This window comes from Topomyia yanbarensis, chromosome 3 (assembly GCF_030247195.1).
Source record: "Topomyia yanbarensis strain Yona2022 chromosome 3, ASM3024719v1, whole genome shotgun sequence".
NCBI classification, from domain to species: domain Eukaryota; kingdom Metazoa; phylum Arthropoda; class Insecta; order Diptera; family Culicidae; genus Topomyia; species Topomyia yanbarensis.
In genome coordinates, this window is record NC_080672.1 from 378813492 (window position 1) to 378828594 (window position 15103).

Consider the following 15103-nt stretch of genomic DNA (forward strand, 5'->3'; position numbering starts at 1 on the left):
CTAGTGAATCTTCTGAATCTCCTAAGGAATCTTTTGAAGGCACTTCTGAATAGTTTTCGGAACGACTATTCTGATTAATTAATCAGTTGATTCTTCTGAAAGATGTTCTGAAGAATGGTCTAATGGAGAATCTTTTGAAGAATTTTCTTAAGAATCTTGTGAAGAATCTTCTGAAGAATCTTATGAATAGTAGCGAAGAATCTTCTGGAGAGTCTTCTGAAAAATTGTGTGAAGAATTTTCTGAAGAATCTTCCGAAAAGTCTTATGAGGAGTCTTCTGAAGAATTTTCTGAAGAACGTTGTGAATCTTCTACTGATGAATCTTCTGATGAATATTTTGAAGTCACTTCTGAAGAATTTTTTGATTAATCTGATCAGCTGATTCTTCTGAAAACTGTTCTGAACGAACTTCTGAAGAATCCTTTGAAGAATCTTCAGAATTTTTTAGGGACCATTCATAAATTACGTAACGCAAAAATTGCCCAAAATTGACTCCCCCATGTAACAAATTGTCACAAATTTCTTTAACCCCCCCTCCCCTATTACGTAACGAATTCCTTGAAAAAAAATTTTTTCCTGAGGGAAAACATGTTACGTAACGGTCTAGCTTACTCCCCCTCCCCCCTATGTCACAATATGTAACAACTTGTCGAACCCCCTCCCCCCCCTAAAAGTTACGTAATTTATGAATGGCCCCTTATGTATATTCTGCAGAATCTTCTGAAGAATGGTATACAGAATCTTCTGATGAGTCGTATGAACAACATTCTGAAAAATTCTCTAAAGAATCTTCTGATGAATCTTCTGAAGATTTTTTTTGGAATTATTTTGAAGAATCTTTTGCAGAATTTTCTAAGGAAACTTCTGAAGAATCCTCTGAAGAATCTTCTGCAGTTTTCTGAAGAATTTTCTGAAGAATCTTCTGAGGAATCTTCTCAAGAATCTGCAAAATATTCTGACGAACCTTAAAAAGTCTTATGACGAATCGTCTGAATGATTTTCTGAAGAAGAATTTTTTAAATAATCTTCTGAAGAATTCTCTGCAGAATTTTGTGAAGAATCTTCTGAAAAATCTTTAGAGGAATTTTCTGAAGAATCTTCCGAAGAATTCTTTTAATGAATCTGATCAGATGATTCTTCTGATTTTTTTTCTGAAGAATCCTCCAAAGAATCCTTTGGAGAATCTTCTGATGATTTTTTTTATGCATCGGAGCGGAGGATTCTTCTGCAAAATATTTTATAGAATCTTCCGAAAAGTCTTATGAGGAGTCTTCTGAAGAATATTCTGAAAAACGTTCTGAATCTTCTTCTGGCGAATCTTCTGAATCTTCTAAGGAATCTTTTGAAGACACTTCTGAATAGTTTTCGGAAGGACTATTCTGATTAATTAATCAGTTGATTCTTCTGAAAGATGTTCTGAAGAATGGTCTAATGGAGAATCTTCTGAAGAATTTTCTTAAGAATCTTGTGAAGAATCTTCTGAAGAATCTTATGAATAGTAGCGAAGAATCTTCTGGAGAGTCTCCTGAAAAATTGTGTGAAGAACCTTCTGAACAATCTTCTGATGAATCTTCTGAAGAATCCTTTGAAGAATCTTCTGAAGAAGTTTCTAGAAAATATTTTGAGGAATTCTCCTGATGAATCTGATTCTTCTGCAAATTATTCTGAAGTTAATTTCGTTCCTATTTAAATATATATTTATCTGTGTAATTTTCTAGCTCAAATTTGACATTCCGCAAGCGTGCTACTCAACATAGTAGTATTTTTCCTCTACTTTTATGACTTTGAAAATATTATAAACGATCTCCCACTGTAGCGGAGTACCTGTGTTTCTTATCCGTGCGATTTGAAGAAAAATGTTTCGTTTAGAAAAAAAATTTACTTTTCTAATCAAAATGGTTGGCAAGTAAGCTGGAGGCGATTTTCAGAACTAGAAGAGTTATTTCCACTCCCTACCGTTGTATTTGGCCGTTCATCTAAACAACTAACGAACTTTTGATTGCATTCCAAAACGCAACCAATTGTGCACGTGACAGTGACAACCTAGCTAATTGTAATCCACATTTCGATAGACAACTTCTCCTTGTTTCAAATCCCATTCTCGATGCCGGTCGGGATGCTCTGCGGTGATGGTTAGGCAACCTTTTGGATCGTCAAGTGTAAAAAGACTTGTATCTAAATGCGGGAATAAATCTTCGCTTCGATCCTCTTCCCAAAGCGGATTAAGTTAACAAGTTGTTCTCCTACGACGAAAACACCCCTGCTCGAGCCAAGCTTGGTATATGTGTGTGTGTACGGCAGGTACCTTCAAGGGCAAGCAGCCGGAAATGCTATTATCAATCACGCACGCGATCGAAACGCGCCGTAACTTATCTATTATCGAGGGAAACCCAATTAGCCATCAACAAATTGGGAACAATCTCCGATTAGAGGTGATTCCTTTGCTTTCTAGGAAAAGTGGGGAAGGTATAATGAAAGCAACTTAATTTGTAACACTTTGTTGCACCGCACGCGCACAGATTGAGCCATTCGTCTTCGGCCGCTAATTTGACAGGTTTCGATTTGGAAATACCATTTTACAGGTGTCAACTTTCTCGTTAGCATGGACGGGGTGGCGGTGAGTTTTTTCCCGCGCTTCCCAAAGGACCTGCACGGCGCGGAAGTAGTGGCAGCTAGGCTGACACCGATAGCAGTTTACGAAAGTGTCGGAATGCACGGAAGTGTCGTTTTCTCGCCCTGCTCCGTGCAGCGACCCTATAGGAATAAAGGCGTCGTTTGTTTATTTGCCGAAACTTGCTTTCGCGCTTGGCTGTTGGTTTCTTCGCCAACGATACAAGTCATCATATTTTCGCATGTTTTGATCACATTTGTCACCGAGTCAGTCAGTCAGTCAGTCGGCGCTCGAATCGATGTTTTGCCGCCGAAACCGTTTAGCGACGTTGCTATACCGTTGTTTGCAGTTAAATGACTTTTTGAAAAGTTGGAAATTGCCACCGGAGCCAAATTTAGTGTGACACGGCGGCTGTTAATCGGATGATTTGATTTCACGATCTTACAGCTGCGAGTGATTGAATTATACCTTCACACGATAGAATAGATGCAGGGGGTTTGAGAAGTTATTTTGGGGAGACATTTTATGACGAACCGTTTATTTTAAATCGAAATTGTGTAACTAATATCAACAGAGACGCAAGTGGGACAATAGTGGAATAGAACGTACCTATCTCCACATATCCTTTCAAGGAGAATTGAAATGTTACTTCGGTGCCACTTGTTATTACAATAGAAACCAGAAATCCAATTCTTCGATTATACTATGCAGCCGTTGCGTGCCCTCAGTGCATTTCAATTTTGCAAGTGAGCAAACCGATTTGCAATTTTACCTCCTCTGCTCTCTCTCTTTGTGCCCAGTCAGCCATGCAAAGAACATGCACTCTCAATGGGAATCAATATTGACATGAAATCAATATGCAACATATATCACCGTGATTGAAGTTCGTTACAGGCCGACCCGCACCACTCCACTTCGAACTCAATTTTGTGTGACCTTTACCACCTTCTCTACCATGAAAATCAATATTACCTGCACTCTGAGCCGCTGCTCGTCGCGGATTTTTCATACATATTGCTCGCAGTTTTTTGATCCAAATTAAACAGAAAAAGTTTCAAACTCAATTTGGTCTCGTCATTTTCCTGTTTTGTAAACATAACAAAGGGGAACTTGGGTAATGCAATCAAGTCACAAAGTCAAGTTAATATAAAAAAGAAAATTAGTCTGCCAAATTGAATCATAACTTAGCGGGTGGGAAAAAAACATTCACAACATGAATCAAGACTGACGAAATGACAAAATGTGACAGATGTAAACAAAGTTGCAATTGAAGTGCCGCCCGTAGTGATTATGAGAGAAGCTAGGCAAGGGTCGAGTCTGTTGAATAAGTGGCAACTCCCTCGGCGTGTTTAAAAATCGATTATGACAGTTTTCGCTCGTTTTGGCTTTGTTCAACATTGACTGGTCAGAGGGGTGCGCGAACGAAAGCGAAAATTTTAGGGTGAAAGGTGGAAGACAAACTAATTCTACATGGTGTATAGGGAATGAGATGTTTTGTTTGGAAGAGTGCAAGCAAACATAGCACAGTGATCCAGAATGCAAATTTGGGGACAATGCATTGAATAGAGATAACAGCCTGTTTTTTTTTACAGGTAGGGTGACAAAATAAACTAGGCTCAACTCTTTTCTGATTCTAAATGGATGCTACTTTCATTTAGATATTACGGAAATCACATTTGTTTTAATACTACAGCTCATGAAATAAATAATGAAAATTTGTGCGATTTTCATTCAATCATAAATATGCTTATATGGATCCATCAATTTCATCCCATAATTTTCGGTACATGATTAAGAATCTTTCGTTTCCATCCACGTGGGCACTACTGGAACCGCCTGCTTATGCGATAGAGTAATTCTGTGGGCTGGGAGAAGTAACTGAAATAAACAAGGTATTGTGTCGAATGTAACACGTGTACCCCAAAACATTTTCCATGTTCAATAAGTTGTAAGTTCTATAGTAGAAAGAAATATGACAAAATTCTCACGTATATAAGGGTTATTGATAGGATCTTCTAATGATCTTGAGTGACTTTGCAATGTCTCGATTGGCGAAGAGTTTTTTGAAAAAATACGGCAATTTCCATTTGGACAATAAAATTAGCTCGACTTAGAAAATTTGTTAAAACAACTGTTTTTAATCCGAAAACTTGGTTTATGAGTGGTGAAAATTACAAAGAAAAAAATAAAATGAGTAAATGAACGTCTGTAATCTGTGGTCTCATTTTTCAACTTATCCTCAGAATCCAGGGGCTATTTACTGTTAATCAGGTATTAACCAGTAACTCACCTCCATTTCTTTCTGTATTTCTGATCCAGCTCGACTGTTTTCCATATTTCTCTTAATATAACATTCATTAATAGCTCCAAACTCTGGGCCTTATAAAGGGTTAAATAAAACAAAAACTCGAATCGAGTGCCCCAATTGTTGCCCTACCATTTGACCCAATGCGTTGAACAAAGATGGAAAAAGCTGTTCTAACCAACGGCTTGAGAGGTAACATTCTTTTTCAAAAATAAGGAAATTAAATGTTTGGTTGCTTTGAGCGTAGTCCAACTGTAGCTACAAGGCTATATTCTCGGAAGGGCTCCCTGTCAGAATCACTCATTACAATTGCAGACGAGAGAGAATATGGTACACAGCAAAACATTACTCTAGGCCAATTGCAACGGGCCAATATTCTGATGTGTGATATTGAGTGTACGGCTCAGACTTCATTATCGCGCGGGACCGAGTGTTTGTATGTTCGCACTTGAGACCGCGTTTATAATTTCGTAAGTGCTGACATGTTGGCTTTATCACCGCGGCGTTTTCATAAGATTCTTCAGGAGATCCTTCAGAAGATTCTTCAAAAAATTCTGCAAAACATTCTTCAAAAGAATCTTCAGAAGAATCTGCAGAACATTCTTCAAACGATTCTTCGGAAGGCTCTTCAGAAATTTTGTCGGAAGATTCATCAGAATGTTTTACAGATTCGTCAAAAAATTCTTCAGAAATTTCACAGAAAGTTCATCAGACAACTTTAAAAAATACTTCAAATAATTCCTCAAAAGATTCCTAAAAAATTCTTCAGAAGATTCATCAGAGGATTCTTCAAAAAATTCTTCAGAATATTCTTAAGAAAATTCATCAAACTCTTCAGGAGATTCTTCACACCATTCGTCAGAAGATTCTGCAGAATATACTTCAAATGATTTGTCAACATCCTTCAGAAGATTCTTCAGAAAATCTTTAAGAAGATTCTTCATTAGACTTTTCCAAAGATCTTTCAGAACATGTTTAGAAGAATCAACTGCTAAGATTTATCCGAAGAGTTCTTCAGAAGAATTTTCAGAAGATTTTCTATAAGACTTTTCGGAAGATTCTTCAGAATATGTTGCAGAAATCTTCAAAAGATTCATCGGAAGAATTCTTCAGAAGTGTCATCAGAATAATTCTTTAGACGAATCTTCTTCAGAAAATTATTCAGAAAATTCTTCTTGAACCTTTTTGGAAGGTTCTTCATTATTATTTTGCAGAAGAATTATCCGATCAGATTCATCAAAAAAAAATATAAGAAGATTCTTCAGAAGCTTCTTCACAAGACTTTTCGGCAGATTTCTCAGAATATATTTCAGAAGAATCATCTGATATGATTCGTCAAAAAAAATCTTCAGAAAATTCTTTTAGAGATTCTTAAGAGGATTCTTCAAAAAATCTTCCAGAAGATTCTTCAGATCATTCTTCAAATTCTTCTGAAGTTTCTCTACAAAATTATTCAGAAGGTTCTTCATAAGACTTTTCGGAAAATTCTTCAGAATATTCGATCGGATTAATCAGGAGATTTTTCAGAGGATTTTTCAGAAAATTCTTCATATGATTCGTCAGAAGATACGGCATAAAATTCTTCAGAGGCCTTTAGAAAATTCTTTAAATTTCCTCTGAAGATTCTGCAGAATATTCGTCAAAAGATTCATCAGAAGAGTCTTAAGAAAACTCTACAGCTTTGACTTGTGACGTGATTGCTTCTTCATAAGACTATTCGGAAGATTAGGTAGAATATTTTTTCAGAAGAATCGTCTGATCGGATACAACAAAAAATTCTTCAGCAGATTCTTCAGAAAATTGCTTAGAAGATTCTGCACAGGATTATTTGGAAAATTCTTCAGAAAATCTTTCATAGGTTTCTTTAGAAGATTTTCGGCCGATTCTTCAGACAAATTTGCAGGAGAATGTCTCATCAGATTCATTAGAAGAGTTTTTCAGAAGAGTCATAAAAAGAATTTTAGGGAAATTCTACAGAAAATTCTACTGAAAACTACAGAAGATTCTTCACAGGATTCTTTAAAAGTTTCTTTAGAAGATTCTGCAAAAGATTCTTCAGAAGATTCTGCAGAACATACTTCAGAAACATCTACAGAAGATTTTTCAGAAAATTCTTCAGAAAATTCATGAGAAGATTCTTCAGAAAATTTCTCAACGGATTCCTCAGAAAATTCTTCAAAAAGTTCTTAAGAAGAGTCTTCAAAAGATTCTTGAGAAGATTCTTCAGAAAATTCTCCAGATGATTCTTCAGAAAATTGTTCAAGAGTTTTTACCTATGACTCTTCAGAAGATTATTCAAAATATTTTAAGCAAGAATCATCCAATCAGGTTTTTCAGAAGATTTTTCAAAAAATTCCTCAGAAGATTCTATTAAGGATTCTTCAGAAGACTCCCCGGAATATTCTTCAGAAGATTGAACAAAAGATTCTTCAGATGATTCAAAAGAAGATTCTTCCAGATTTATCAAAAGATTTTTGAGAAGGGTCAGAAGATTCTTCAGAAGACTTTTGCGCGTTTTTTCTAATCTATTAGCAAAGTTACAATTTGCATTGTAAATCGAACGCCATTGTAGTTCATCCGGTGAATTCATTGTTTCATCAAGCACCCAACCAGGTTAAAAAAATAAAATAGCATTGCTTACCAAACCGATCTTGTGAATGAATCTGTTGAAACACCGTGTGAGTTGCTGAAATCGAACCAGAATTGTGGAAGGGTAGGTTACAATCCACCACCCCATCGGCAAGAGAGCATTGTCAATCTCATAAATTTTCATGTTCTCAACAAGAAGCTCATGTTAGGATTCGATCAATCTTATAATTGCTAACTATCTCTGGGATAAAAACCAGCGTTCGGCTGACTAGCCTCATTTAAAGTTACAAAGATTCAGAGGGTTCTTTCAGAAAATCCTTCTGAAGATTCTACAAAAAACTTTTCGCACGATTCATCAGAATATTCTTCAGAAGATTCTTCAGATGATTCTTCAAAAGATTCTTCATAAGACTTTCCAGATAATTCTTCAGAATATTTTTCAAATTCAACAGAACAATTCTCTAGAATATTTTTCTGAAGATCTTTCACAAGATTTTTTGGAAAATTATTCAGAAAATCCTTCATAAAATTCTTCAGAAGACTTTTCGGAAGATTCTGCTGTATGTTTCTGACCAGAAGATTTCTTCAGAAGATTGATCAGAAGAATTCTTCAGGAAATTCTTCAGAAACTTCTACAGTAGATTCTTCAAAAGATTCTTCAGAAGATTCTTCACAAGATTCTTCAGAAGAATCTTCAGAAGATTCTTCAAAAAAAATTCAGAATTTATTCTTCAGATGATTCTTCAGAAAATTCTTCAGAAGATTCTTCAGAAGATTCTTCAGAGGATTCTTCAGAAGATTCTTCAGAAGATTCTTCAGAAGATTCTTCAGAAGATTCTTCAGAAGATTCTTCAGAAGATTCTTCAGAAGATTCTTCAGAAGATTCTTCAGATGATTCTTCAGGAGATTCTTCAGAAGATTCTTCAGAAGATTCTTCAGAAGATTCTTCAAAACATTTTCAGAATTTATTCTTCAGATGATTCTTCAGAAGACTCTTCAGAAAATTCTTCAGAAAATTCTTCAGAAGATTCTTCAAAAGATTCTTCACAAGATTCTTCAGAAGAATATTCAGAAGATTCTTCAAAAAAATTTCAGAATTTATTCTTCAGAAGATTCTTCAGAAAACTCTTCAGAAAATTCTTCAGAAGATTCTTCCGAAGTTTCTTCAGAAGATTCTTCAGAAGATTCTTCAGAAGATTCTTCAGAAGATTCTTTAGAAAATTCTTTAGAAAATTCTTCAGAAGATTCTTCAGAAGATTCTTCAAAAGATTCTTCAGAAGATTCTTCAGAAGATTCTTCAGAAGATTCTTCAGAAGATTCTTCAGAAGATTCTTCAGAAGATTCTTCAGAAGATTCTTCAGAAGATTCTTCAGAAGATTCTTCAGAAGATTATTCAGAAGATTCTTCAGAAGATTCTTCAGAAGACTCTTCAGAAGATTCCATAGAAGATCTATCAGATGATTTTACAGAAGAGTCTTCAAAAGACTCTTTATAAGATTTTTCAGAAGATTTTTCAAAAAAAATTTCATATTTTTTGGAAGAATCATTTGAAAATTTCAGAATGTATCTTATATTTCGGAATAGTCAAAAATAATAAAAAATGCCGCGCCAAAAAAAACGGCTAGCAATAATCGAAAACTCAATCACTACAAATTTTAATAACTACGTCCCCTGCCAACCACTCTCCCTGGCCGCGGGCTAAACGTCATTTAACACAGCAGAAAGTTCCAAATCAATTCGGTGACTTCCCTATGATGCCTACAACCGAATCATGACAACCTTACCCTTGGCTTGCTGGACACCGACCGGTGTCAATCTGCCGAGGGTTGCTTTGATCACGACCAATCCGGTTGTCGCAACCATAACGCCCTGTTAGGTGGGACCCTGTTTGGGCGCATCCACATAACTTGCTAGGGTGGTTTTCAGTAGTTTCATGAAAAATTTAGAATAGATTTTTTTGGAGTTCAGGTTCTCATGTGCCTAATTTCGCGTTATCTTGAATTGTAAACCTAAATATTCAAATAATCGTCGAGAATAAAATAAATCCTCAACCATTTTGGATTATTATTGGTGGTAAACAAGAACAAGTTTAAATATATTCCGATAATAATAAATTTTCTAATACAGAATAAAAAACAATCTTTGAGTCACCCTTCAGCTGGGTGTGTATCAAAGGGCGACCGATCCGCACACTCCTAGTTTCCTCCGTTAAGCATTTGCACCAAGTTTGATAATTGTATTCATATGATGGTAAATTGAAAACTCAATTACGACAATCTCACAGCCCTCGTTCCTTTCATCGAACCAGCAGGCTAGCTGTAGGGTGGTACAAGTTTGGAAAATGTTAAATTCGTGCATGACTACAAGAAACAAAAATAAATGCAAACACTTCGAGTTCTCTTTGCCGTATTTAAAGGGGAACAAATCTTTAAAATCCTTTTCAGAATCGATTGTGCCTTCTAAAAGCAACATACCTACAGAGTTTTCGAATCTGAGTCCAATCACAAACATTGACCCACCCTAGCGCACACGAAGGCCTGAGCGTCGCGGCGCACAGAAGGACACCACGCGGCAAAACTCCTCCGTCATTTGCAGCGAGATACGACAACGGCCTGCCACGATGTTTCATCGTGGGCTGGGGAAGGTGCAACCGAGCTTTATATGAACTGTGACTGACTATTATTAAGTGTGGTCTGAAGAGGATAATTTACCCTCTTTGCAGTGCGCTTGATCTGCACAGCCTCCAACGATGTTAATGTAGACGGGGAAGGGTTCTCGGAACAAGATAAACAAACCATCAAAAAGGGAGGCGTTCTATCATCATCCTCATCATCATCATCATCATCACCGTCCGGGTGGATGCAAGGGTTCCGTGTTGGTCTGTGCTCGTCTAATGTGATTTTCCATGCGGATTTGTATTTTGTTGACGATACGAAGTCTATAATTACTATTAATTTCGATTTAAATTATCTCTGGCCGGCCTATTCCAGATGACAGGAAACCGGCACAATCGACGGCGTTGATTAAATTCCTGGGCGTAAAACATGACGAGATCTGAGTCCGAACGACTGGTAGATACATCGCCAATCGGATGATGATGATGTTGGTGCACTAACGGTAGAAACGATTCCACCAAAAATCGATTCTCAATAAATCAACATTCACCTTTCAAAATTTGCAACGGAATCGAGGTTTATTAGAATTCAGTCGATTTGATATTATTTCCCATCGATTACTCGTTTCGTGCTGCCTTAAGAAACAATTCCCTCTACATGCGACGTCGGCCACACATGATGGAAGTGAAATCAAGTATGTAAATCGAAACAAACTATATTCACTCATGAAACGGGCAACAATATACCCTCGTTTATCCTTTTGCCACCATATAAATAACCAAACATTTGCTCGCTACTTCGGCATCGAAAAAACATTTATACCGTGCCTGTGTATGACTGCTCATGTGAGGATTTCGTTAAGCATTCCAGCCGCAGCCGTAGTCCCTTCTCGGCGTCAAGCCACATATGTATGTTAAAGTATCTTTCCCTACCCAGAAGACCGCTCGCTCGTTCTGAATGGGGGCTCGAGTCGAAGGAAAATCGATATGACACTAAATAGAAGGATTCTTCACTCACCTGAACGCGTACTTCCGGTAGGTTCACCTTCATCGCTAGCTCTTCCCGCGAGTACACATCCGGATAGTGGGACTTCTCGAAGGCTCGTTCCAGCTCGTGCAGCTGGTAGGTGGTGAAGGTGGTCCGGTTTCTCCGATGTTTCTTTTTCGAGCAGCCATCCTCGCCACCTGTAATCGAGAGGGATTTGTAAATTAATGTACCTAAATTAAAGATTTTCGTTTTGGTTATCTTGCTCTTTCTTTTATTTTCGAAAATCAACTGAGTATTAGTGTATCGACTGCAGTGGCAGATATCCTGCCAAAGATCATACTTTTGTACAAATCAGGCTCGTTCGCAGAAAATTTTCAAGGGGGGGGGGGGCGTTTTTTTTATTTATTCGTTCCTTTAGACGTTGAAGATTTTTCCCATTATTATTTCAGGAAGGGGTTGTGCTCTTTCTCTTTTTATTTTGTGTTAATCCTTCCTATTTTATCCATTGATTCTGTTTCTTGTTCGTTGTCTAACTTTCGTGGTATAACAGACCTCCTCAGATCAGTAGCAAATATCGTCATCTACCGAGACTGAACCGATCCAGAAACGCCGAATATAACGGCTTACATCTCATTACAACCATCTCAGCAGGGTTTCTTATCCTTCTAGTGGATACTCTTTCCTAATTATCTACTAGCTGGTGCTGAGAGTTTTCCGGTGGCGGAATTTCTCCCAATGCTCGATTTCGTGAGGCAATTAGTACTCAGCCACTTTGGCGCAGGATCACGTATGGTGACATTTCTCTAGACAAAGATATCCCGATTTTCTCCGAATTCGTGTTGTTCGTTCGTTGTTTTTTTCAGCTTAGCTGCTGTTGCAAACTCGCTGGCCTTTGCTGTGTAACTGATGTACTCATAACTATTGTTAATATCAAAACTTGTCAAGACGTGAACCGATCCAGCGATGCCGACCAACTTGACTTACATCCTTTTGCAGCAACCCTCTCAAGGTTTCTTCAAAGTCTTGTTTCTAGAATCACCGAACTTAATTGACATTGTGTGTCAGAACTGATATTTTTTTTTGTAATGTAATGACTACATAATGTAATTTTTTTATTCCTGATCAGGAAGTTAAGAAATTGTTAAAAGTGATTCAAAACTCTCTTGGAAGGGCTGTATCGATTTTGTTGGCTATTTTCGGCAAATTTGAGACTAAGAGAAACGAAAGCAATGAAATTGAAAGACGGATAGGTATTCTAGAGCGAATCAGTTATAAACTTAGAACGGAAAACTAGAACTAGGCAGGCTCATATGGGCATGATCGAAAGGAAATGTGAAGAATTCTTTGCCTTATGCATTCTTCACATTTCCTTTCGATCATGCCCATATGAGCCTGCCTAGTTCTAGTTTTCCGTTCTAAGTTTATAACTGATTCGCTCTAGAATACCTATCCGTCTTTCAATTTCATTGCTTTCGTTTCTCTTAGTCTCAAATTTGCCGAAAATAGCCAACAAAATCGATACAGTAGAACCTTGCGGCAATTAAAACATAGTAACATATCTCTTGGAAGGGGTTTGAACCCCAAATCCCTCCCTTTGCGCACAGGCCTGGTACACATCTCGAATTGAAAGGTATTCCGAGGTTTGGTTCACTGTTTTCTTGGATAGCAAAATGTTTCACTTACGGGTATGAAATCATTTGAATTTAAACAAATAATTCATTTTGTTGGATTTGGACGTAAGTGCCAGTACCTTAGGGACCATTCATAAATTACGTAACGCAAAAATTGCCCAAAACTGACTCCCCCTCCCCCATGTATATTTATTTATTTCGTCAATCAAGTGTAGACTACATTATACAAATATTAATTGCTTATATACTATCCTGTAAACTATTTTTATGTACTATGATGCCGTAAAGAGTTGAAAAACTGTTTTAAACTTGTTCGGGGCATGGTAAGGTCAAATCATCACCATTTTATATATTCCCCCCTCATCACCTATTAAGTAACAAATTCCTCAAAAAAAAATTTTCTTCTTCTATGGAAACATGTTACGTAACGTTTTAACTTACTCCCCTTCCCCCTTATGTCACAACAAGTCACAATTTGACGTACCCCCTCCCCCACTAAAACGTTACGTAATTTATGAATGGTCCCTTATTTTTGGTAATATCCAACGGGGAAAACAAATCGAAATGGACTGGTGGTATCCAACGGGGAAAAACGATCGGAAATGGTGAGTGAAGCTAAGCAACATGTGAAAAAAGTTCCCCCCAGAGGCGAGACTCGAACTCGCAACCTTTGAGACTCCGGCCCAATGCACTAACCCTTATGCTATCCCTGGGTATGGCGACATCCCAGAAAGAACATATGATTATCCCACTGGCGACGGTGATCGTACCCTGCCTGCAAAGCGAGAATCACACACAACGGCAGCTGATCACCCCAACACATTTGATCAAGCGGAGAAATTAAATAGAAATTTTTTCACATGATTGCTTAGCTTCACTCACCATTTCCGATCGTTTTTCCCCGTTGGATACCACCAGTCCTAAATAAGGTATTGGCACTTAAGTCAAAAGACTAAAAATTGAATTATTAGTTTAAATCGAAATGGTGAATTAGGCGACAGCAATTATGTGAAAAACATCCCCACAGAGGCAGGATTCGAACATACAACCCTAGTATCTAACGGGTAAATTATGTACATCAAATGTGTTGGGTGGCAGCTACGGTTGTGTGCGATATCGCTTTAGAGGCAGGGTACGATCACTGTCGCCAATGCGATAATCATGTGTTCTTTATGCGTCATGCGTTATCATATACCAGGGATAGCACAAGGGTATGTGCATTGGGCCAGAGTCCCAAGGGTTGCAGGTTCGAATCCTGGCGTTGGGGTTTTTTTTTCCACACAATTGCTTTCCCCGTTGGATACCACCAAAAAGCCATTTTAATTCGTTGTGGTGAAGTTTCTGATTCAGTTAGTTGCTAGTTTTGCATGACACTCTTTTTTATTAAATTAGTTTGTTTGACACGGCTCCATGCGTTAGTTTGACTAAGCCGTTGGTCTTTTATGTTACACACATTGTATAACATACAAGATCAACTGCTCAGTCAGGCTAACGCGACAATAAAAAATAAAACAAATATTCAATTCCTGTCTGGTGGAACCCGTATACGCACATCCCTTTTATTGTCTGTGAAGAGGGATTCTACGAGAAATGGGCCGACCGCAAAATATGACCATTGTCGTTTCGAGCGAAACTTTTCAGTTGTGTTCGGTTAATTAATCTCCATGGTTTTTTCTGCAAATTGCAATTCTACGTGCATTAATTTCAAAATTGTGTTGCTAGATTACCGCATTTTATACAGAAAAACTTCTCTACGGAAAAAATATGCAATGAAAAAAAAGTCATTTTTAATTTTTTTATATTTTGTCAAAAAAAACCTGAAGACAAAAGATACATTTTCAACTTGATTGCATGATGGAGAACTTGTCGGTAAAAAAGTTTTTCTAACAAAATCTTTATACATGATTAGTGTTGGCGCCCTCTATGCGGTAACACGAGGAACTAAAGTTTTCTAACCAAAGTATGACTCGTATTATTTACTATAATTCTTGTAAACATACCATTGAGCTAAACCTAACGATTATTTCGCAAAAATGTTTAGTTCGTGTGAATCGAGTACTACAATGCACTGTTAGGCCCCATGCAAAACTGACTCAGACATCACTTCGTTAAAATTTTAATAACTTTTTTTAACAAAGCCGGATTGACTAGCAGTTTTCGACAAAGTTGTAGACAATTAAATTATCTTTCTTATTTTCACTTACAGTGATAATACGATGCATACAGTGCCATCTAGCGGCAAAAATGCGAGCTGGTGGGTTTTCTCCATGTAAATTGTGGAAAATTCCCATACAAAACTTCAGGCACGATGGTCCGGTAGTTAGACTTGTCCGATTTGCTTTAAATTTGGTGCAAGTACTCCTGGT

General features: G+C 37.3%; 1 protein-coding gene across 3 annotated transcripts in view; it reads right to left on the reverse strand.

Moving 5' to 3' along the window:
• LOC131689951 (retinal homeobox protein Rx) overlaps positions 1–15103 on the reverse strand; it is a 162011-nt gene that overhangs the window by 91920 nt on the left and 54988 nt on the right. For all 3 annotated transcript variants that reach the window (XM_058975352.1, XM_058975351.1, XM_058975353.1), the window contains exon 4: positions 11137–11303. In XM_058975352.1, coding sequence (XP_058831335.1) covers positions 11137–11303 — 167 coding nt within the window. The remainder of the gene's footprint in view (positions 1–11136; positions 11304–15103) is intronic.